Source organism: Chionomys nivalis, chromosome 17 (genome assembly GCF_950005125.1).
Source record: "Chionomys nivalis chromosome 17, mChiNiv1.1, whole genome shotgun sequence".
Taxonomy (NCBI): Eukaryota; Metazoa; Chordata; class Mammalia; order Rodentia; family Cricetidae; genus Chionomys; species Chionomys nivalis.
This window is the reverse complement of record NC_080102.1, coordinates 1,433,848-1,459,693: the sequence shown is the minus strand read 5'-3', so window position 1 is coordinate 1,459,693 and position 25,846 is coordinate 1,433,848. Positions and strand designations below refer to the sequence as shown.

At 46.8% G+C, this 25,846-nt stretch overlaps 1 protein-coding gene across 1 annotated transcript in view; it reads right to left on the bottom strand.

Annotated features, from left to right (window-relative positions):
- Laptm4b (lysosomal protein transmembrane 4 beta) overlaps positions 1-21,207 on the bottom strand; it is a 48,255-nt gene extending 27,048 nt beyond the window's left edge. The window contains exon 1 of the mRNA XM_057791222.1: positions 20,910-21,207. Coding sequence (XP_057647205.1) covers positions 20,910-21,008 — 99 coding nt within the window. The 5' untranslated portion in view covers positions 21,009-21,207. The remainder of the gene's footprint in view (positions 1-20,909) is intronic.
- Positions 21,208-25,846: the final 4,639 nt, after the last annotated feature.

Sequence of the window (25,846 nt, the reverse complement as noted above, 5' to 3'; positions counted from 1 at the left end):
TGTCTCAAAAAACCAAAAGAAAAACTCTGAGAGCAAAAACATATAGTATTTAAACTCTCTGGTATTCCTGTGAATTGGATAATAAGTGCAGGTGAAGCTTGTGCTCCAGAGGCTATGATTCAAAAGACAGTTTGGTGATGAGTTAAATTAACCCACTAGACAACTGTGAGCACATTTATGAGTCGGGTTAGATAGGAGAAAATCCTCCCCTCAACAGATTGTATCAGAAACAAAAGCAGTCAGAGACAACAGAATTACGTATTCCAAGATAGGAAAGGAGAAGAAGAGGTGAGCTGGCCGAACTCATGTAGAGGAGGACCTGGAGCTCCTGGTCCTCATGGCTCCACTCAGGCTAGGTCACCTCCTTACCTAGCTAGGAATGCCTACCTATATTTCTTCTCTCCTCTTCTCTGCCCCCACCTTCTCTCTCTCTCTCTCTCTCTCTCTCTCTCTCTCTCTCTCTCTCTCTCTCTCCAGCTTCTCCATGATAAAAAATGGAAAAAGGAAAAAAAAATGTGGACAAGACTAAAGAATTTGTCCCTAAAATCTTGTAGTCAAAAACTCAAGTTATAGCTGGATGGTGGGTGGTGCAAGCCTTTAATTCCAGTACCTGGGAGACAGAGGCAGGTGGATCTCTGAGTTCAAGGACAGCCAGGACTACACAGAGAAACACTGTGTGTGTTGGGGGGGAGGACACCTCAAATTATGAAACAGCTTAAGGAATGAAGTGGCAGCCGTGCTTACCAGACCCCCACGTCAACAGGGGAGTGTCTAGAATGTAAAGGTTTTTGTGACCCCTCAACAGGTCGTCTGGGCTCTTGAGACACCGGTCTTCCTGAGTGATAAGCCACGTCACTAACTCACCACACCCCCACCCCACACCCACTTCCGATGGCGTCATAGTTTCCTTTATCAAAGTGATTATGAGCTTGGATATATGGTACAGTCAATATGTACATTCTGTATCCACAAAGCTGCATATGGTTTCCAATAAGAATCTTTGGCCTATTGATCACACAGAGGCTACCACGCCCTGTTTTCATACCTCGCCCAGTTCTGCTGGTTTGAGGCAGCAAGTTCAGAATGCTTTCCCAGGGAATGTGTCAAATGTGCCAGTCAACCACTGGCAGTCACGCGGAGCAAAGCTAGCGCCAGGCTGCCAAGGCGGCAATAGCAATCCCAACCAATTTCTTTGAATGGACTTGGGTGGATTCTAGGCATTATTCTTAGGCTGAGACATCTTTATATACACTCAAAAATGCAGGACCAACCGGATGTGGTGGTGTATACCTTTAAAAGTGGGAGGTGGCAGGACCATGTAATTAATGAGAAAAATTCTGGACAGCAGTTGGAGCGATGGCAGAGGATCTAAGGTTCATTTCCCAGAAACCACCACCTGTAACTCCAGTTCCAAGGGATCCAATGCCTTCTGCAAGTACCAAAAATCGTACACACAAATCACCCATACACATAATAAAAATAAATATTTTTTAAAAAAAGAAATAAATTTTTAGCTGGGTGTATTGGCAAATGCCTTTAATCCCAGCACTCAGGAGGCAGTGGCAGGTGGATCTCTGAGTTTGAGGCCAGCCTGGTCTACAAAGGGAGTTCCAGGACAATCAGAACTATACAGAAAAACCCTCTCAAAAACAAACAAACAAACAAAAAAGAACTATATGTGCGTATACATATACATGTAAAGGTATGTATGTACGTATGTATGTACTAGGTAGTACTAGGTATGTACTAGGTATGTACTAGGGCAAATGCAAAGGATGCCCTCCCCTGAAGCCCCCAGGAAAGACAAAAACAAAGTGTGAGGTTGTCTTGTGCCCAGACCCTCGACCCCCAGAGAGACCATCGGAATCCAAGACTTGGATGCAAAAGCAAGGGTTTATTCCAAAGCGCAATACAAGCCAGACAAGGAGCTCCCCTCCTGGGGTTGCAGGGACTTTTATAGCCACAACCCCTAGGACCACCAACTTTCACTTAATTTGCATATGTGGACCTAATTGAGAACTGCAAACCTGTTACAAGGTTACAAAAGGGCAAGAGATTAAAAAAGAATGATGTCATTATGCAAATGAAGCGTGGGTATGAGTACATCTTCGTTTGATTGGCCCGTTCCTTGCTGTCCTTGGGGTATGTAAATGAGGCACAATATGAGCAGATTTCTGATTGGCCAGTTTCTGGCTATCCTTGAGACAGCAGCATTCCAGTTCTTATCAGCCTCCGTGTTTCCTGAAGTGTTTTTCATTTAGGCAAGGTGGCCAACTTAAGAAAGAAGCAGCAGGTTGCTCTGACCTTTTTTATTTTTATTTCTCTCAGTCTTACGAGATCGATGCTTTGGAAGGAAGAAAGCAGCCACATTTACATCATGTAATGTGGTTCTATGAATGGGATGAGGCAGCCTGGCCCCAAGTCCAGCCAAGGCTGAGAACGATGGGGACCTAGGTTCATAATTATAAAAGTACCAGCACTAGGAGCCTGGCGCTGGGATGTGGAACAGGGAGAACAAAGTACAGAAGGAGTAGGCTACAATGGCTCACTCTCGGGAGGCTAAAGCCCAAGGATTTCTGCAGGTAAGGACTAATTTCAGTTCTATAGTGAATCCAAGGCAACCACAGAATAAGAGGACCCTGTCTCAAAACACACAAACACGCATACGCATGCTCTTTTGGTTTGTGGTACCCACAGCATCTGGGAGTCCCTAACGCCTTTTTGTAAAACTTGGATAATAATACACTTTAAAGACTATAACCATTTGTGTATTTGCTCTTTAACATAAAAAGAATGCTATCATTCTGTAGCTGTTTGCTTAAGATCTAAGAGAAATCCGTAAGCAAAATCTCCTTGCTCGGAGAAGAGAAAATGGCAACCTTAACCAATTAGTTAAGAGTCCTTATCCTATTTGGAAATGCTGTGGTTAGATTGTGCTGCAGTTAAAATCTCCTAATTGGCAATACATTCAGTACATTCAAAACCAAAATCTGGTAGGCTAGGGAAATAGCTCGGTGGGCTAAGTGCTGGTCATACAAGAGCTTGAAAGATCCGAGTTCAGCTCCCGGCCCTGCACCCAGGGAACAAGCCTGTCTACCACTGGGAAGATCTGCTGAAGGACTGAAACCTAAGGAAGTAGGAAGGTTTGTTTTGGCAGGACTGGGGTGTGATGTTAACAAAGACTGTGATCTTGACTGGATCTAGCACCTCCTAGAAGACAAACACACCTGGGACTATCTACATCAGGTTAGCCTCTGGGGCTGCCTGTGAGGAATTAGCCTGATTAGGGTAATTTCAAAAGCTTCCTTAACTTCCACCACAATTATCTGAGCCCTTGAACTACAAGCCCAAACCAAGATTTCCTTTTTTGTTTCTGTCAGGGTACTTTATCATACTAAAAAAAAAGTAATTGATAGGCCAGGCAAGCACTCTACCCCATTCTCCATTCCCGGATCCTAATAGTCAATCTGTTTGTTTTGTTTCTTTTTCGAGACAGGATTTTTCTGTGTAGTCCTGACTGTCCAGAAATTCACTCTGCAGAACCAGCTGGCCTTGAACTCACAAAGATCCACCTGCCTCTGCCTCCTTAGTGCTGGGATTAATGGCATGTATCACCACACCTGGCTCCTAATGGTCAATTTTTAACTACAAAATATAACAAGGAGGAAAGGCTGGGACATAGCTCAGTGTCAGAATGCTTGACTTGCATTTGGGAGGCCCTGAGTTCAATCCCCACTACTGCAAAAGAAAAATAAGCTCCCGACACAGGCAAGATTTTTTTTTTAAAAAAAATATTTATTGGGCTGGAGAGATGGCTCAGCGGTTAAGAGCACTGACTGCTCTTCCAAAGGTCCTGAGTTCAATTCCCAGCAACCACATGGTGGCTCACAACCATCTGTAATGAGGTCTGGTGCCCTCTTCTGGCCTGCAGGCATACACACAGACAGAATATTGTATACATAATAAATAAATATTTTTAAAAAATATTTATTTATTTGTTTGTTTGTTTGTTATGTATACAATAGTCTATCTGTGTATATGCCTGCACACAGATGGTTGTGAGCCACCATGTGGTTGCTGGGAATTGGACTCAGGACCTTTGGAAGAGCAGGCAATGCTCTTAACCACTGAGCCATCTCTCCAGCCCCCACAGGCAAGATTTTAAGGAAAGCTCTGTGCAGTGGGGTGGAGGCAAACCAGTCATTTTAGTACTGCTTGGACACTGCCAAAGGAAGAAGGTTTGCATAAAAAAAAAAAAAAGTATGTCCACTGAATCCACTGAACCATTGCTAACCAAAGTGTGACCTGCAGGCGGGCAGCTTCTGCACGCCCAGGAGCTTCCTGCCAACATACTGTTCCTACAATATACATAGGCAGACCAATCAGAAACCTGTTAATCCAGCAGACGACCTCTCTGAAGCAAAGCAGAGGTGGAAAAGGCCTCAGACAGCTTCAGTGTCTTAGCAGTTAACTATCGCCCTAGAGTTGTGCACATCTAGGAAGTCTTCATGTAAGGTCCCCAGACCTTAGCACAACTGACTCCGTCATGGAAGTCCCTGCCATTCAGGCTGTAAAACTCAGCGTGTAGACAACACCACCTGCCAAAACTCAAACAGACAAACAAAACCTCCAAATAGCCATTGGAAAGTTTCTAAATGCACTAACCTTGATTTTTGGCTTCTGTAAGTTTCTGCTTGGCTAAACGTCAACCCAAAACATGGTTTTTGTACTTAAAAGCTCACCCTGAGAAAGGCTGGGTACTACATGGAATTCTGAACACCCAGTGTAGTTGCTGGCTGACAAAGACTTTCTATTGGTTTAAAGCCATGTTTTAGCAGTCTTTTCTGGTGGAGGTTCCACTGAGACACCAGGGGTCTCAGAGCCCCTTAGACTGAGGAGGGGTGCGATGATGGTCCAAGAACTACTAAAGGATGTGCAACCTGAGATGCTCCAGGTGCCCAGGGCTCCCTTTGGTGAACTGCTGCCTGTCCTGCAGAGGGGTCTGTCACCTCCACCCCAAAAGGAAACAAATTAGAAAGTCACCTGGTCTGCCCAGTTCAGGCACTTTCTTCAGTACACATAGACGAGGTCAGACATGGTTACTGATCTGGTGTCTGAGCTCCACGCACGACACTCGATCTTTCTGTCTGTTCAGGTGTGTGAATGTGTGGTGATCACCCCTGTAGTCATTACTATGTCTTTCTATGTGTTTTTTGTCAGTTTTGTTTCCCTGTATTGGCCAGTGGCTTTCTCTGGTATGAGAAGCCCCTGTCTCAAGACCTGTGTCCCATCCCATTGGGTGTTGTTCCTTTGGTCCACGCCCCTTTCCACGCCCACTCCCAGCGACCTCTGACCACTCGCCTCATCTCAAGACTCTCTTCTGGTGTGTACACCTGTCTTTGTCTCTCTTTTCTCTTCTCCTTCTCTCTTTCTCTCTCCCTCTCTCCTTTAATAAACGTTTACGTCTATTTTCTGTGTCTATGTGCCTTTACCCGCCACTCGGCTCTCCCGGCCGCGTGGGCGCCCACCTGCTGCTGGGAATCTGCAGCCGCTTGGCTCTCGCGGCTCCGCCAGCCCGAGCCACCGAGTGTAGTTTACAGCTCGCTTGGCTCTTCCTGTGGCATGGGCGCCCACCTGCTGTTGGGAGACTGCAGCCGCTTGGCTCTCCCCGGACCCGCCACGGGCTGGCCCTGCCCGCTGGCCGCTTGGCGGGGGCCGAAACTGCAGCCGCTTGGCTCTCCCCGGACCCTCTTGGCGGCCCGCTGGCCCGGGATGAGCCACTGCTCGTAAACTGCCCGGGGATCTTGCAGGGACCCACAACCGTCTCTGCTGGGCTGGCAGCTGCTCCGCTGACATTTTAAGAATAAAATTGGAGACCCATATTCTTTTGGTTCTCACGTTTGCTCTGTTGCTTGGCTACTGCTCAGGGGTGGGGTTGGTGCCGGTGTGGGGATGGAGAGAGGCCGGACGCTCATCCAGGCCCTCAGTCATCTAAGTGGAATGCACACGAGGAGGGGAAAAACGGTTCCTCCAGGTGAGCATTCCCTCTCACCTGCTCTGCTCCACTCAGCACAGGAAACGTTCCCTGGGCTGAGCCCAAAGGAAAGAAAAAAGTTCCACTCCTTTCTCCTCTGTGATTTATGACGCCCTTTAAACCAATGACCCATAACGTACCATTCTCTGAAGAAGACTAAAGAATAAATAAATAAATAAATAAATAAATAAATAAATAAATAAATAAAAAACCTGACTTGAACTGGGCAAGAGGGTTGCTGCCAGACAACACTGCCTGAACAAACAGATTTTCCTTTCTGTGTGACCCTGATCAAGGAGACTTGAAGCAGTTTTCACTGGATTTTAGAAAAATTATGGACAATTGCTGAGATTTCCTGTCACCCAGTCGGTCCCAGATATTTTTTTAAAAAGTTATAAAAGTTTTAAAAAATTAAAAATAGGGGGCTAGAGAAATGGTTCATCAGTCACGAGCACTGACAGCTCTTCCAGATGACCCAGGTTCAATTCCTAGCACCCACATGGCAGCCAAGAGCTGTCTGTAACTCCAAGATCTGACTCTTTCACACAGACATACATGCAGGCAAAACATCAATGCACATAAAATAAAAAAAAAATAATTTTTAATTTAAATATAAATAGGTCTCGATTGCTGGAGGTAGTTCAAAGGGTGTTTAACATCAGAGAACTGGTTGGGACCTGATCTTCTGCATAAACAGAAAATCACCATCACTTCTCTGGTGACAAACCCAGCATAACGCCAGTGTCTTACCCTCTATCAGGAGAACCTGCCTGGCTGAAAGTCTTGCCTCCCATTAATACAGTTGGACTACCTCTCAGCTTGACAACAAAGATTTCCAGGGGTACGGGCCAACTCCCAAACCAACTCCCCCAAGACTGGCCCAATAGCAAGCTCCTACAATTGTTCAACTAACCAGTTCAGCGACCTCCATCCAGATTAAACAATACCCAGTAACCCTGGACACAAAAGGGGGAAACTGCAGTAAATATTGCCTGGCTTGAAGAGACAGGCATCCTGGTGCCCTTCCAGTTACCCTGGAACACGCCTCTCCTGCCTTTGAAGAAACCTGGGAACTGATTCTCCTGAGTCTGATTCTGCTAGAGAAATGGGTGTACACTGTCTTGGACCTAAAAGATGTGTTCTTCAACCTCCCGTTGACAGAGGAGAGTTGACCCATCTTTTGCTTTTAAATGGACAGGCCCAGTGCAGAGGTTTCAGTGGGCAACGTAGCTGGGTCAGGTTGCCCCAGGATACAGAGACACTAAATGCAGACTTCCTGACCTTCCCTCAGAGGTTTCTGGGAAAACACCGAGGGACTGGGCAAGAGTTACAGACCTCGGGCTATAGAACGCCAATTAAGAAAGCCCAACTTTGCACTGGGTTTTTGATCCTACTGCACGTACTGGCTTTGTGGGAGCCTAGGCAGTTTGGATGCTCACCTTACTAGACCTGGATGGAGGTGGGAGATCCTTGGACTTCCCAAAGGGCAGGGAACCCTGATTGCTCTTAGGACTGATGAGGGAGCGGGACTTGATTGGGGGAGGGGGAGGGAAATGGGAGGCGGTGGCGGGGAGGAGACAGAAATCTTTAAGAAATAAATAAATAAATTAAAAAAAAAAAAAGAAAGCCCAACTTTGTACATCAGAGGCTACCTATCTTAGCTACCAGATGAAGGGAGGCAAAAGGAGCCTGTCCCAGATAGGATTGCTGCCATCCTACAGACCCCAACTCCAAAGACTCAGAGACAGGTTCAAGAGTTCCTAGGTGCAGCTGGATATCGCTGCCTCTGGATACAAGAGTTTGTGAAAACAGCAAATCCTCTATATACCAGCAGCAAGGGCGGGTACTGAGTTCCCAGTCTACACTGAAATTAAACAAAAGGCTTCTGAGACTTTAACAACATCTCTGACACAAGAGGGGTTTTAACCCAAAATTTGGGGCCATGAAAACACTCTATGACGATCGGACCCTGTAACCACAAAATGAAATAAGCTAATGTCATCGGGAAAGAAGAAAACTCAATTAAGAAAATGCTTCCATAAGATAAGGCTGCGTGCAAGCTTGTAAGGCTTTTTCTTAATTATTGATTGGGGAGGGCCCAGCCCATTGTAGGTGGTGCCATTCCTGGAATGGCAGCCCTGAGTCCGATAAAAAAGCAGGCTGAGCCAGGCGGTGGTAGCACACACTTTTAATCCCAGCACTCGGGAGGCAGAGGCAGACGGCTCTCTGCGATCTTGAGGCCAGCCTGTTCTACAGAGCTGGTTCCAGGACTGGCTCGGTAGCTACTGAGAAACCCTATCTCAAAAAACCAAAACAACAACAAAAACAAAAAGCAGGCTGAGCAAGAGAGAAGGAGCAAGCCAGAAAGCACCTTCCTCCATGGCCTCTGCATCAGCTCCTACCTCCAGGTTCCTGCCCTGTCTGAGTTCCTGTCCTGACTTCCTTCAATGATAAACAGCGATTTGGAAGTATAAACCAAGTATAAATTGAATAAACCCTCTCCTCCCCAACTTGCTTTGGTCATGGTATCTAATTAAGACATAGAGGGTGACTATAGCTGTCCACCTGTGGTCACCTGTCCCCGAGAGCGGTGAGTCGAGATTGACAACAGTGATCTACAGCTGCAAACACTAGAGGCAGTCAGACAGGGCCATCACATCCACCTAGCTAACTAAAACCATCAGAGTTGCTTCCCGTTGGGATCTAGGACTTCCCCAGTCACAGACTTTTTCTAGTTCACAGTACCAGATGTGAACTCCCTGTGGAGCAGGCCTTAAACCCAACCCAAAGGCTGTTTGTTAGTCTTGCAGACATAACCTGCTAGCATGTTGGCATGTTAGTATGCAGGGTCCAAAGCCAAGCAGAAATGTTGTTGACACTTCTCCATGAGCAGCCTCCATGTCCTGCAGTCATAGTATGCAGGTGCCGTATCTTCAGCAACAGGGTCTTATTGTCTAGTCTGGTATACAACCAACAGCAGCAACAACAGCCTTTATGGTTTGTGGAGACCTGAGGGGCTCCCCTGGCCAACAACTCCTAGGAGGGAGCCCACCCCCTGGCATGGAGTTTTCATTCAATAACCTTATGGCTTCTGGGAATGCCCTTTTCCACCCATATAGGGTGCCCTTTGGATTTTTTTACTTTCAATTAACCCAGTCCCAGTAGGGTTGTAGGCAGGAGGAAGCACCATTGTATCTGGTTGTCTTTCCAGTGGCTTTCCACTCAGGGGTATATGCCACTATAACAAAACATGTCCGGGACAGGTGGTGGTGGCGCACACCTTTAATCCCAGCACTAGGGAGGCAGAGGCAGGCAGATCTCTGTGAGTTCAAGGCCAGCCTGGTCAACAAGAGCTAGTTCCAGGACAGGAACCAAAAGCTATGGAGAAACCCTGTCTCAAAAATCAAAAAAAAAAAAAAAAAAAAATCTCCAAAGCAAGCAGGTCAAGGCATCGCCCTGAACCACTGCCCTGTAGCTAATAGTGGGGCTATAAGATGACCTTGGTGGAGCACTCTAAAGGTCTGCTGTCATTTGTTCTCAGCAAGTGTCAGATGATCCCAGAAGCTCACAACTGAGACACTAAAGTGAAACATACGCAGTCTCTAATGCAGCAAGGGAAGCTCCGTCACTTGTAGCCATTGCTTCCTCCACACAGGTCAAGGTTGGGTGGAAGCCTGGACAGGAGGCACTAACTGAGCTGGTTTTCTATCATCCTCAGGTATTCTCTCTGACCCATTATATTTCCACATCCTGAAGTTCTTCCACGGAGCCTCCCTACAATTCTATAACCCTGATGAACTCGGTGGGCCTGGCTTAATCTGCTCAGATCCACTCAGCAACAACAGTGGGTATAACTCTCCTCTCCCTTGCTGTGCCTGCTGGGTCCCTGGCTTGGCACTGTGGCTGTGGCTATCCCTGTTGCCTCTCCCTGAGTACACCTTTGATGTGGAATTCCCCTCTGTATGCTGTGAATGCCGTTGGTGAATAAAGAAACTGGCTTGGTCTGATGGGGTTGAACAGAGCTAGGCGGGAAAAACTAAACTCAATGCTGGGAGAAAGGAGGCAGAGCCAAAGAGAAGCCATGTAGCCCTGCTGGACACAGACACTGTAACTTTACCCGGTAAGCCACAGCCTCGTGGTGATATACAGATTACTAGAAATAAATTAAATTAAGATATAAGAGTTAGCCAATAAGAAGCTAGGGCTAATAGGCCAAGCAGTGATTTAAATAATATAGTTTCTGTGTGATTATTTCATGTCTGAGCTACGGGGAGGCTGGGAGACAAGTGGCCTCCTTACAACACACCTTGGCTGGGCAAATCATCTTCACCCCTAATATGACCTCCTTCTGGAGGGACATGTAGTCTGGGGGATACTGATCCATTCCTGGAACCGGCTTGATCAACTTCCCCTGTATTATTCTATCAGCTGTATCTTCTGTGAACTGCCCCTCGGGCTTTGAAGCCTTCAGAACATTCCTGAGCAAACGCTCCCTCTTCCTGAAACCCAGACAAACCTCTTCCTCCTCTATATCTTTTCCTTATTTCTTCTGTGCTGCTCCCTTGCCTTAAGAGTTCCTTTGCATGCTGTCTAAGTCACTAAGATCTGCCGAAGCCTTTTTAATTTATAAAGATCGTGTCCCAACGATGGACTCAGCAAAGCCACTAAGGGTCAACATCAGCCTTGAGGGCCCTGATGGGTCATCCTTTTCTTTAGCTCCTCTGTGAACACAGCTCTATCTGGCCCAGAGAACTGCGGTTCAAACACAGCTCTTATTCCTAGTTCCCTCAATAGCATCTGCCCCTCCTCTATGGTTCCCAACCCCTGCAAACTGTGGGAAGCCAAGAAGCATAAAACCAAGTGTTTTGTAATAACCCAGTCCATCAGGGGCTGATTTCATTCTCATTGCCTCACGTCTCAGGTCATGCAGCCTTTGGTTTAAGGAAAGATGGTAACTTACTGTAGGATAAAAGGGCTAGCCAAAGAAACCCGCCCTGGCCCTGAAACCAGTGCCAAAGAAACATACTTTGGCCATAGAATCAGAGTCAGTGAAAGAGATATGCCCTTTCCCTGAAATTAGAGCCAAAAGGAGAAAAAGAGTCAGGGGAAGAAACATACTTTGGTCCTGAAAGCAGAGCCAAATCTTCCCTTGAGCAACTACTCAGACAACCAACCAATCCCTGAGCAGGAAAGTGAACCAATCCCTGAGTAGAAAACCAACCACTCCCTGAGCATAAAAATCTAGTCAACCTGAGCTCAAGGGACTGAAATCTGACCAATTCCCACCCTGAAAATCTTCTCCCTGGAAAAACTCCACCCCTAAGAAGCCCTATATAATTAGTTCTGTGCCCGTGCAGTTTGCTGCTTTTCCAACCTGGCAGCGGCAGTCGCTCTCCTGGATTCCTCCTTCCCAATAAATCTCTTGAATCCTGGATTACAGGGTTTCCCTTTTTTCTACTAAACGTTAGACTCAAGAGAGATCTTATCACGTTACCATCTCTCATCCTTTTTATCTAATTTATTTGTCAAAACAGAGGCTAACACGGAAGATGCCAGGCAGCTGCATCTCCCTTTCTTATTGTAATTGGCCACCATCTCAGTTCAGACGCATTTCTAACTGCGCACAGAGGCGGCCACCATCTCAGCTCAGAGGCATTTCTAACTACACACAGCAGTGGCCACCATCTCAGCTCCAATGCATTTCTTTTTTAAAAAAATTATTTTTTATGGTTAATTTAACTTCATTTTATGTGCACTGGTGTGAAGGTGTCAGATCCCCTGCAACTGGATCTTCAGACAGTTATGAGCTGCCATGTGGGTGCTGGGAATTGAACCTGGGTCCTCTTGGAAGAGCAGTCAGTGCTCTTAACCACTGAGCCATCTCTCCAGCCCCATCCAACGCATTTCTAACTGTCCAGCAACCTCCACAGCTGCTTGATGAGAGTTGACTCTGATCTCAAAGACTGCAAAATTTTCTCTGAGCTTTTCACTGTTCTCAGGACATCTCTGTATTCACATGGTGGACTCCACTCATCAGTCAGGCATGCCACCCCACACCACACAGATGAAGACTGACACCCTAGGATCCCTCCCACAGATACTCCTAATCCTGACGGTTCAACCTTGGGTGAACCATGCACTTCCTCGTAGCACAAAGGCACATGAACACACACCATACGGGAAAGAACAGGTGGACTGGAATTTCCCCCGCCCATGCTCCCCACCATGCACTCACTCCTTCCCAACTCATATTCGGTTCTTTGGGGTGCCCGTCAGTTATGCTGTGTAATGAAACTTATTAGTTGTACTCCCCCTAGATAGGGCGCCCACAACAGACCAAAGTACAGACACCACCAAAGTCAAACATGGTGAAACAGGAGTTTTATTGGGATTACTTATAGGAGCAGAAATGACTCAAAGACAGCGATATCACCAAAGCCTACTCTAATGTGGGTAACAGCTCACAAAGCTAGGAAATATGAAAACATTGCAGAGTCTGCAGGCGCTCAACAGGTTGGAGAGGGTACTTCCCAAGTGACTGGTCTAAACTTGTTCCAGGAAGCTCAGCTGGTTTCTGCTTCTCCCAGGCAGCTGGTCTGGTTTCAGAGCCTTCTTTGCTGCTCAGCTAACTCCTCTGAGGGAGAGGGACTCTGCCTTTACTCCTGCCTACAGCAGGAGGGAGGGGCCTAATGAATCTGGTCAGTTTCAGGGAGTTCCTGAAGCTATCTTCAGTTGTTTAGTTTCCTCTGTAATGGGTGTCCAGGCAGGATGGATGGAATGCTCGTTTTGGAGATAACTGTTACACAACAGGGTTATCCTGGAACTAAGAAACAAGAATTCTGGTGGAGAGTAGGTCAGCCTAACAGACCTGGGACACAGCTCCATGTAGCCCGAGTTTTTCCAGAAACTCCTTGCATGAAGTTGGGATTCTTGACTTCACAGGAAAAAAGAATCCCATGGTGAGCCAGTATCAAGCAGAATCAGTGTTTATTAAGAGAAGATTCAAAGAGCCAGTGGTGGTGGTGCAATCCTTTAATCCCAGAACTTGAGGGGCAGAGGCAGAGGCAAACAGATTTCTGTGAGTTCAAGGCAAGTCTCATCTACATAGCCAGTTCCAAGTAAGTTAAGGCAATATAGCCAGATCTTACCTGGGGGTGGGGTGGGGAGGACAGATGTGGGGCTGGAGAGGTGGCTCAGTGGATAAGAGCAGTCACTGGCTGTTCTTCCAAAAGACCCAGATTCAACTCCCAACACCCAAGTGGCAGCTTACAACTGTCTGTAACTCCAGGTCCAGGGGACTGACACCCTCACAGACACCAGTGCACATAGAATAAAAATAAATCATTAAAAAAGAAGAAGAGGGGGCTGGAGAGAATGGCTCAGTGGTTAAGAGCATTGCCTGCTCTTCCAAAGGTCCTGAGTTCAGTTCCCGGCAACCACATGGTGGCTCACAACCATCTGTAATGAGGTCTGGTGCCCTCTTCTGACCTGCAGACATACACACAAATATTGTATACAAAATAAATAAATAAATATTAAAAAAAAATAAAAAAAAAATAAAAAAGAAGAAGAGAGAAGGAAGGAAAAGAAGTTTCAAGTCAGTATGATGGTGCATGCCTGCCATCCCAGCACTTGGGACGTACGGGCAGGAAGATTCGGAAACCAAGGCCATCACAGACTTTAGAGCAACTCTGAAACAGCCTGGAATACACAAAGAGTCAAAAGAAACAATTTCCAGAAACCATGGGCTATTAAGGGAATACCAAGTGGCAGGTACAGGCTGCCTGCTACAGGTTATCTACCAGAAAGAGGCTCCCGAGGTTCCTAAAATAATTCATAAAATGGCCACCTCTGCCGGTTGCTCATAGAACTGGAAGCTAAGACTAGAAACGCCACCTGCCTTGGCCATGGAACACAGGGAAACTGAAAGGAGCCAGGAAGGCTCCTGGGATAGAACATCACCAGCTGTCTTACTTGGGTGAGGATCCTGATGCAGAAGAGGCAAGTCTGTTCCAGGAGTAACCACCGGCCTGCCTGGACCAATGCCTGGTCCACAGAAGGACCTTTAAATCCGGTATTGTACCAGTCAATCAGAAGCTCATGTCTGGAAAGTCATAGACTCTCACACGGACGCTACTGAAGTTGTTTTATCAAATGGACACGATGTGCCGATCACCTTACATTCCAAACAACTGTTCCAGCCCAAAGAGCAGTGTGGCCATCGGCTGTGGTCCTCTGTAGCACCTCTCAAGCCTCCAAAGGAGGAAAGAACAGAAAAGCCAGAGGAAGATGGGAGAGGTATGGTCCTGGAGACAGATGACAACTGCACTCCTTTAAAATATATTTTTTATTATTTTTAAATTGTGTATGTGTGTGTGGGCCTGGTGCTATGGAGGTGGATCTCCTGTGTCTAGAGCTACAGGTCATTGTTAGTCACCAATACTGGTATTGGGAACTGAATTAGGGTCCTCTGCAAAAGCAGTACCACAGTCACTCTCCAGATAGCTATTACAAGCCTGGGTCTGTCAACACCCTGTCATGAAAAGGGAACAGTTCATGAGACTCTATCCCTTCCTGAGGATTTATGGAAACCTGATGGTTGGCGGGAAGCTGATAGTACAGCAGCTAGTAAGGTGTCCATGCTCCCGTAAGGAAACCCTTACCTCATTTCTGGAATCTCTCTCTCTAATTTTTCCTTTTAGCTTTTGGGCTTTCCCCCTGGCCTCCCCAGCCCACTCCTATTCCCATCAGTGTTTTTCCTGTATTAATTATTTTGAGACAGTCTCACTATGTTGCCCTGGTTGGCATGGAACTTAGTAAGTCAACCAGGCTAGCCTCAAACTCAGAGAGCTTGGATTAAAGGCTTCCATGGTCACATCTAGCCTGCTTTCCCTCTTGTTAATGAACTGTCTCTAATGCTAACCACTTGTCCTTGGTGCAATCCTCTGTCTCAGCACCAGAGTCTGGGAGCAGGCGCCCTCTGAACTCAGATCTGAAGCCTGCAATGTGCTTTTTTTTTCCCTTCTCTTTTCTGGATATTAGCCAAAAGCCTAGCATGCTTCCCCTGACACTTCGGACTTTTTCTGAGCTCCATGCCTAACTTAAAGGCAAGGCTTTCTCTCCATTTTCTTCCTCCTGGCAGCTGTCATCAGGATCCTGCTATATTTATCTCAAAGCTTAAAATGATTTTTTTCTTTTACTATTACTATGTGTGCAGATCAAAGGCTGGAGTAGGGGATCTTCCTCACTGCTCTCCAACTTATTTCCTGCAATTTATCTTTAATTGCGCGTGTGTGTGTGTGTGTGTGTCCATCCAGGTAAGTACACCTGAGTACAAAGATACCTGAAGATGCCAGAAGGCGTCCAATTCCAGGAACTGGAGTTCCGGAATACGTAAACAGCTCAAATCATTTCCAATAGCAGTCAGCACTGAGGAGCAAGCGCTCCAGCTCCTTTTCAAGACAGGGTCTCTCTGTGTTGCCCTGGCTGTCCTGGAACTCGCCCTGTAGACCAGGCTGGCCTCTGCCTCCGGAGTGTTGAGATTAAAGGTGTGTTCCACTACTGCCCAACCACAATCTTTTCTTATACAGTGGGTTTCTGCGACATTCCCAGGAAACTGCAGGTTTACGGACAGGAAGAGAGAAAGGTGTTCGGCCTCGTCAAGCCCTGCTTCTCTATGGACAAGAGGCTTCAACTGGAAGCCTCTTTTCCTCTTTCTCATGGCCCCCAAATTTCCCCTGCCTTCATTTTCCACCTTTCACAGGCCAGGACCAAACATGATGGTGAGAGGTCCCCCACAAACACGATGGAGAAAAGTCCCAACCACATACAAAGATGATACAGAAAGGCCACGGGTCAGGCAGGATGTGGTCCTGTCCCATTACCCTGTTCCTCTAGCCTCTGGGAACAGAAGAACCAGACAGCAGCAGCTTTACCTATACCAGACACAGAGGCTGAAACAGGCGGCTCTTGACCATTATTTGACCAAGTGTAGAAATAAGACAGACGGCACAAAGGGCGAGGGAAACAAAAGGAGACCTTAACACAGGACCGTATAGGCGGCGAGCCCATCTCTTACTCTCCTGGGATGGAGAACTGTTCCTTTAGTACTGGGAATTTGTAATGTCATTTGTAAATTAGATTCACCAGGCTGCCCTGACGAAGAGCAGAACTGAAATGGGTCCGCCATCGTTAGCCTCCTCTGAAGGAGGACGCACGCCACGGACAGCGGAATTCATCTCATCTCGGAGACAGTTTCCCCGTACTGACGTAGCAGTGTGCTGGTTTCACATTCCAGGAGCTCACCACACGTGAAATCTGGCATTCCATGTCAAGGGACAGATAAGACACTATCTCCAGAAAAGCTGAGGGCCCCTAGTGAGAAGGCGCTGTCTGGCCTGGTCTAATTTTAACTGGAGCCCGGTGTATGGGGATCCCTACCAGAAATACCGTACTGGGAACGAAAACGACCTACACTGAGGGATGGGGAGACTGACACGGGACTAAACTGAATGCTGGGAGGAAGAAGGCAGAATCAAAGAGAAGCCAGGTAGCCCCGCCTGACACAGATGCCAAAACTTTACCCGGTAAGTCACAGCCTCGTGGCGATACAGAGATTACTAGAAATGGGCTAAATTAAGATACAAGGGTTAGCCAATAGGAAGCTGGAGCTAATGGGCCAAGAAGAGATTAATTAGTTAATATAGTTTCTGTGTGATTATTTCAGGGCTGAGCAGCCGGGAACCAACAAGCAGTCTCCTTACAACGGGACAGATGGCTCTTGCAGACAACTAGGATTCGGTTCCCAGCAGCCATATGTCAGCTCACTGTCCACTGCCAGAGGGCCTGTAACCTTCTTCTGACCTCTGCGAGAACTGCATGCACATGAAGCAGGTACATACATACATGCCGTAGATGTTCATACACAGAATTGTTTAAAGTAAAAATATAGGCATTGCTCTGGGGAGTCTAAATCTATGGTCAGAGACAAGTATGGGAAAACTTGGGCAGCAGGGGAGGATGCCAAACGCCTCCAACGCTTACGTCTTACATAAAACGGCTTTGCATGTCTCCTTAGAGCGTGTGTTTAGCTTACTTACAACCAATACTATGTAAATATCACATAAATAACTATATCGTATTAGTTAATGGATGATGGAGGACTGCATATATTCATTACAGCCCCAAACACTGAGACTGACTACGTTGAACCCTTGAATTCAGGGGACCTGTTGGAGAGAGAACATTCCAGAACACACAGCATCACTCTACTACTGTGCATTTCTTTCTTTCGTGAGACCCAGGCTGTTCTAAATTCATGGCGGTTCTCTTGGTTCAGCTTCCCGACTGCTGAGATTACAGGCATGAGCATGCATGCCCCATGCTTAGCTTTAAACTGCTTTTTTGAGTAAGCTATGGATGACAGCCCCTACCTCACAGGAAAGCTAAGACCACGGCTTCTGGAAAGAAAACACTATAGCCTTCGACCTCAGAGGATACAGAAAGTATTAACTTTGAAAACTGAAGTTAGTCTTAAACTTTTTTTTTTTTTTTTTGGTTTTTTCGAGACAGGGTTTCTCTGTGGTTTTGGAGCCTGTCCTGGAACTAGCTCTTGTAGACCAGGCTGGTCTCGAACTCACAGAGATCCGCCTGCCTCTGCCTCCCAAGTGCTGGGATTAAAGGCGTGCGCCACCACCGCCCGGCAGTCTTAAACTTTTGAGTGATTTCTGATCACCAAAATGATGTCGGTCAGTGGGGACGCACACTTTTAATCCCAGCACTCGGGAGGCAGAGGCAGGTGGATCTCTCTGAGTTTGAGGCCAGTCTCCTGGTCTACAGAGCTGGTTCCAGGACAGGCTCCAAAACTACACAGAGAAAACCCTGTCTTGAAAAACAAAGAATAAAAAATAAATAAGTAAAAATAAGTAAGTAGGTAAGTAGGTAAGTAAACAGAAGAAAAGAAGGGAGGAAAGATGGAGGAGGTTGAGACCAAGCATGCAAGAGTATGGAAACCACAGTCTGGAAGATTACAATCACACATACATATTTAAGAACTAGTATGTAAAGTTACTACAAATTAATGGGACAGAGCCCAATAAAAAGACATGCAACCGGTTCATAACCAAAGTCAAACCCTTCCACATCGCTCACTCTTCACGAGAGAAATGCAAGGTACACTAGCACACGACTGCACACCTAGAATGCCAAAATCTAGGAGAGGGACAGCACCAAACCCCGGTGAACAATGAGACAACCAGTCCTTCACCCATCTGTAGTTAACAGCAAACTGGACCTGAACCGACCTCTTTGGAAAACTGGCTAGCACTGGGCAAGTCAGACTTTACCCAGTGAGCAACGGTTCCAGTCAATAGTATCTACGCATTGCAAATACAAACATATATCTAAAAACAAATCCTGGCTTATGGCTTAAGGATGTTCAGAGCAGCTGAAGAAAAAATAATATATATAGTACATATGTATACACACACACACACACACACACAGCATCCCCCAAACTAGAAACTGTTCAATCCAGCGAACAGACAAACAAGGTGTATTAGTACAACACCATGAAGCAACACACATAGACCATTCATACATTCCAACAGGAGGAAGCGCAGAGTTACGCTAAGGGGAAGGAACAGAATACAAGTGCATACAGTAAAATCTGTTCAAAGTGACCTGCTCCCCGGCGGTGACAGGCTGAGCTGGGACCACATAGAAAAGAGGAAAAGAAAACTTCAAAACCTTCTTTAGTCAGACAGGAACATACATTTGCCACTGAACCGTACAAGGAACAACCGGATTTCACTGTACGCGGATGGCCATTTCATAAAAAACAAAGAAAAACCCTAATAGCTGAATTAATGTTTTATTTCTGGAAAACTTTGATAGTCATGGCAAAACCACAACTTCTTAAAGGTTTAACGGGGCGGGGTAGGGCCAGTTAGCACTTGAGCTGAAACCAAGGACTATGTGTAAGCCACAAACTCTTAACCTCCGTTTTCACCAGGAATATTTAAGTTTAGCTTAGCGAGCACACTACATAGTATGCAGAACCTAGTTAGTAAACAGCAGGATAAGAAACTGCAATTAGAAAACACGCAGAAAACGATCATTTCATCTGGCACAGTCTACGGCAGGCTCTCATCTGAACCCACCCACTCTTAAGTCTTTCCCAGAAAACTCTCCTTTCTCACGTCGGACCACGCAGCTAGTGAGAAATTGGTGTTGTGGAAGGAGGGGGAGGGCCGGTTTTTCCTTAGGCCTTATACCCCACCCACCTCAGCCTTTTAAAATGGAAATCAAGGTTTTAGAAAACCAAATTATATTTAAAGCTATACAGGAACTCAACTAATAAGGAAATTTTCAATAGTCTTGTGAAATAAAAAAGATGTTTGCAGAAACATGGTGAGTACTTAACCCTGGTTTCCTGTCTACTTGGAAGCTATCTTGCAGAAGGTCTCAGTTCCAAGCGCACATACCCCACAAAGGGCAGGTTCCTACGGGAGAGGAAGCCTGAGGAGATCTCGGCTTTTATCACCAATGCCGCCTGGTTGGACGACTGCCAACTGCAGGGCTCAAGTAGATTTATCTCTCCTGGAGATCATGTAGTACATTTGCCTAATGCAATGCCCTAGATTTTACAAATTGCATCCACCGATGATGCACTTGCAAGCCTGCAGATTTGAACGCTTCCAAGGAAGACCCAGACATCTGCAGACGACTGTCTGCCCTGGCCATCCGCAAAAGCGCTGCTTGAGACTGCTTACTCCAAATCTGATTTTAAATTTATGCGAATTCCTTGGCTTTCAGAAAACTCGGTGTTGAGCCAATGCACTAATGTTCAATCTACATTCACACTACACAGTCAGAACCCACACATATCAACGATCTTTGGAAAGCTTTTAAGGCTAAAAATTTCTATTATGTGGCCATAATGAGTCCAACTAAAGGAAATCTGAGACTATAAATAGCACAATAACATCACCAGGAGGGGAATGAGCGCTTTGCTTAAAATGGCACAAGGCAGTTTATAATTCGATATACTATATATTTCTTAAGCTATCAAATATTAAATACGAGCCACCAAAAGAAAAAAGACGATTCGTGCTGAGGGAGATAAGAATGCATTCTCATAAAAAAGTTACATATGCCACATAACTATCACTTTTTAAGGCACTTCTTCGTCTTGCAGCGTTATTCACTGCAAAGGAGCTCGGATCTAACTCCCAAAAATGATGTCACAAAATCCCAAATGCAAAGCAATCGACTCAAGGTTGGTGCAGTCCAGGGCTGCCAACTATCAGCCAAGGGTAGCGCCACAGTGCAAGAATACATCAGGCTTCCCCGCTGCCCACGAGAATCGCCGCTTGTTTTCTATACCAATAAGACCTTAAAAGCGCCAAAAACTGCATTTGCCCGCCGTGCCGGTTTAGAGGGATCACCTGTCCACGGGCAGGAACCTGAGTGGGTGTAAGATGGCTTCTCCAGGCCGGCTGGGACGCAGTCACACGACGGCGCCTTCCCTGTGTAAAGGCTTTAAAACAAGTATGTGCGGGAAAACCCACTCAAGAGGGGCGAGAACTTCCCAACCGTTTCTGCTGGGACGCGAACTCACGGCGATGCCGCACCGAGGTGGACCCGCCCGCCGCGCACGCCCAGGACCCCGCGCTCCCTCCCCATGCCCCCGCGCCCCTCCCCATGCCCCCGCCACTGCAGCTTGCTTTCCCCGAGAATTAACTTTCTAATAATACAACTTTAGGCGGATGATCGCGGTCGGCACCCCAGGCCGAGGCCGACCTGGAAGCGACTCAGTGGCGCCGGCTGCGCAGCGCGCGGGATGGGTGCCCCCTCGTCGCCCGGCCGCGCTCACCAGGTACCAGACGCCCAGCAGGATGGTGCCGGTGCGGACATGGCAGCACAGGCAGCAGCTGTGCGAGTAGAACCGCGTCCAGGGTGCGACCATCTTCATCGCTCCGACGCGCGCACAAGTTTACGAGAGCGTCGTCCGCGTCGGTCCCGGCTCCGCTAGCCCGGTCGCCCGCTCCTGGACCTCTTCCCCCGCACGCTCCGACGCTCCGGCCCGCTTGCCCCGGCCCTTGGCTCCGCGCTGCCCCGAGAGCTCCGAGTGGCGGCTGCGGCGGGACACTGAGCTCCAAGACCGCGGCGACGCGAGGGGGCGGGGGAGGCGAGGCCTGGGTCACGTGGCCTGCCTGGGCTCGTGATGTCACCGCCGGCTCCAGCCAGCTGCGGGCGCCGGGCACGCTGCGCGAAATAGTTGCGGGGTTGCTGGTCCCTCAGGGAGGCTCTAGAGGTTTCCTTCGGCAATGGGTGCAACTTTGCTTGGGATTCGGATTCGTTCCGACTGTGTTTGCCTCGAATCTAGCTTGCAGATAATCGGTGGATGCAGTGCTGGGACCGTAGTTATCTTGCAAACTGGAGGAAGGGAAACGCGTGGTATGTATGATTCCAGTCAACTGCGGTACTTTGAACCACTGCGGAACCCGCTGAGAGCAATTTGTCTCAGCTTCCCAGCTCAATTACTCTGGTAGCAATCTTTTCCCAGAAAATAGGCTGTATGTCAAGGGCATCCTCACTGTGCTTCGGTAGCATTTTTAATAATGACTGAAGCTCTAAAGAAACAATTACTACCGGGAGATCTTTGCAAGACCCAACACACAGCGTTGAAGCGCCCAGAGGATGGGGGTGGGGGGTACTTCCTTCCAGCTGGTGTTTTGTCTTGAAGGCTTGCATCTAAGGTTTAGCCTCTGACCACGGTGATAGCTAAGAATCTCGGATAAGTGAGATTAAAAGTCCGTGTGAAAGTTTAATTTCAGACTTGGAACAAGAAATAAAACGGGTTCGATTCTAATTTAAGTACATGTGAAATAAGATTGGTTAGTTTCACAAAGACATGCACCTACCACGCTCTTGGTTTATAGTTTAAACGTAGGTTCTATCCCAAGGTTACCAAATGCAGGTCCTTGAGCGGAGCTATTATTGTGGGAGGACTTGGAAAAGCTCAGTATTTGTTATTTTTCTTTATTACACTAGAGATAATTTTCTCTTTGGGATCTTTATGGGCTGGGGATTTCCTCTCCTGGCAGAGTGTTATCTTAGCTTGCAAGAAGTTATGAGTTTCAGCCTCAGGGTTGCAAAAAAAAAAATAGTATATAATTGTGTCCGCAGCCACTTGTAACTGGAAAAGCATTAGTGCTCAAAGAAGGAATGGAAATATAGGATGGGGAATAGTGCATTGAAAGATGCTGACTGTTCACAGCCTTGGTTTATTGCCATAGTTACCTCTCTCTTCCCGCCAGAATTTCAGATTTATTAAGCAAATGACACATCAATTCAAATAAACTTTATATTTCAGAAAATTTACTATTCAAGATATGAAGTCACGGTTGCCAATTTGCTATAGATTTTCAAATACAGAGTAGAAGCTAGCTGGAGAAAGATGTGCACAGGAGAATCTTAGTAAACCAAACCGCTCCAGTGTCTTTGGGGTGATCTTACTGGAATACAATAGAACTGAGAGAGGCATGGTGGTGTGCACCTTTTATCCCAGCACTTTGGAGGCGGGAGGCAGAGGCAGGTACATCTCTGTGAGTTTGAGGCCAGCCTGGTCTTCATGGTAAGTTCCAAGGTAACCAGGATTATGGAGAGAGACCCTATCTCCAAAAACAAACAACAACAAAAAGGACTGAGGCTTCCCCAGAAACTTGGAGAGAGCCGGGTTACTCCCTTTTCTTTTTTGTTTGGGACTTTCTGAGGAACCATGTTGGCTTCAGTTCAGAACAGGGGTCACGTTGTGAAGTTACCACACCCTATAGGATTAGTTTCCAGTTCTAGTTAAGAATAACTTTCTGGCCAGGGATACACAGAGAAACCCTGTCTTGAAAAACTGAAGAAAAAGATAAAAGAAGTTTGTTACCTGATGTGTCTTGCAAAATATGTTTTTGAATCTACACTGAATTATGACTGCCAACCCCATGACATATGACTCCCCACCTATGTGATGTATATTCTAGCATGTTCATTCTATAGAATTCTTTTGTGTTTGTTTGTTTGTTTGTTTTTTTGAGAAGGGGTTTCTCTGTGTAAGAGCCCTGGCTGTCCAGGAACTCACTTTGTAGACCAGGATGGCCTCGAACTCACAGAGATCCACCTGCTCCGCTTCCCGAGTGCTGGGATTAAAGGCATGTGCCTCAAAATACTGCCACCACTACCTGGCCGAAATTCTTGTTTTTTCATTGTAATTTTCTAACGGCCCATGATCTCACCCCTGTAAACACATCAGCAGCTACTTGTGTTGTGTTTGGTTTTGTTGCTGTTTGTTTGTTTGCTCTATTAACCTTGTGGGGTTTTTCCCCATAAAAGGACCTTAAAAAGCTATCCTGACCGTGTTCTCTCAATCCCAGTCTAGGGTGAGACAGCAGACTGACCAGTGCCTGAGCACCTTAAAATACACAGCTTGTTATAATAGGTCGCTTGTGGAAGTGCCGTTCTCCTTGTATCTGGGAGTAACCATCCTTGGAGCCGAGGGCAGCTGCCATTTCACAGCAAGAAATAGCCACTAATAGCAAAGAGCTCACAGTTTAGCTGCGGAGGAACACAGAGAAATAAACACAAAAGGACGTAAAGCAGGCTAGGCACTTGTGTGTGTTGAACACTGCATACCTTGGAAATCCACATCAAAGCCTTGGGGAGATCATGGAGGGCTTTCCCAGAGGTGCTGAAGTCACAGCGGTTGTTAGGGTCAGAACCTGGTCTCTAGCAGCCCTGACCACCAGTCCGCAATAGGACAATTAAATTGGCAAATACTAATGAGAAACATAAAAAGGAGATTTGTTCAGTGTGGCATTGGGAAGAGGGACAAAGAGGTCCAGTGGCACTCCCAAATCCACCTTTGGGGGCCTGAATGAAGGTTAGGTTTAAGCAGAAGGCCAGTGCAATGTGAATAATCAGGCAAGCTGGCACCTTACCCAGCGTGGTCTCTGCTCTGTCTCCTGCAAAGTGGCCTGACAAGTTGTATGAGCTCTTTCTCTAGGAGACAAGTTCCTCCTCCGATTGGCACCAGTTTCAAGCCTCTTCCTTTCCCCAGCACGAGATTCCTGGGGAAGTTCCAGTTTGAAAGGGACCATTGTTTCATAGTCTGATAAGCCAAGAGACACAAGCGTCTCTTTAGAATGCATTAATTCCTGCCAGGACAGCAATTGTCCTGAGGAAGACACAAAAGAACCAGGATGGGAGACGGAGATGCCAGGGCCACAGCTGGCAAGCCTATGGCTGCAGAAACACCTAACTCAATATTTGGGGTGCAAAGTCCAGAGAGGAGAAGGATGTTGCAGTAAGAGGTTGGCAACCACCATGGCCAGCAGAATAACAATCTCCAGTCCATGGGACTTAGTAGCCAGTGTTAACTCTCAAACTTTAAGACAAGCGGTGGTGGCACACACCTTTAATCCCAGCACTCAGGATCTCTGAGTTCACAGCCAACCTGCTATTCCCAAATCCACGAAGCCCCGCAAAAGCCAACAAGGAAACCAAGAGTCCCGTATGTAAAAGCAAAGTCTTTATTTTAATCAAGTTTGCAAACTCTGTCTCTCCGCATGTCCAACGTATTGGAATATCTGGAGAGCCCCGAGCTTAATTAGAATTGGGTTTTTATAGTAATAAAGGTGGGGGTGAGGAGTTTCTGAGGTTCAGGACCCCTGATTGGCTGACATTTGTCTAGGGGTGTCTTGGTGAATGTGTGCTGGCAGGTGATCCTATCTACAGGTTGCAATGTGTGCTGGCAGGTGATCCTATCTACAGGTTGCAATGTTAGGCATTTCCTTTGGATGGTCTCTTCTTGGGCAGTGGTCGGGTCCTGTAACCAGGTATTGCCTCAGGGTAAACTACTGAGACTCAGGCCTCTTATTAAATTTTAATATCACCACCTCTGCAGGTGATAATGGTTGGAAATAAAGAACTTCCTTTGGGTGACCTGTTCATACTTAGCTTATCATAGCTGGCCCCCACAGTCTACAGAGTGAGTTATAGGACACCTGTCTGGGGTGTGTGTGTTGGGGGGCTTGGGGAGATGGAACACCAATAGAATGTGATCCTGACCCAGTCAGGGTCAGGACTATGAGGCACTCCAGACTGAGCTGCAGCCAACATGAACGCATCAAATTGATGTACCTTCAGAGGCCTCGTGATTAATCACAATCATTAAAGCACACATTGGGGGTTTGGTCAGGGCTGGATTGGAGGCTGAGAGACAAAGCGCAGGAGATGCAATCCCTGCCTCCGAGGGGAAAAATAACGAGAGATATGAAGATGGGCAGATGCAGTCATTAGTGGCGGGTCATGTGACCAGCAATAAAACAACAGACCCTGATTAATAGTGATACTAATATGCACTCTGTACAATCCATCAGTGTCCAAAGATTTGTATTGCGATCAGCTATAGTTGTACTGGTCAGAGTCCAGTCAGGAAAACAGAAACCATTCTAGGTATTTCAGACAGAGAATGTAACACAGGACTTGATACCTGAAACACTGAAAATTCCCAGCTTCCTTTTACAGTTGGCTAAGACCCTTCTCCGACTGTCTTTCTTAAAGATGATTTTCTCTTTTAATGTACAATGCATCTGCATGCCAGAGGAGGGTTTAGGATCCCATTATAGATGGTTGTGGTGGTTGTACGCCACTATGTGGCTGGTGGGAATTGAACTCAGGACCTCTGGAAGAGCAGCCAGGGCTCTTAATCTCTGAACCATCTCTCCAAACCCACCAACTGCTTTTCTTATCAGGCTCTCA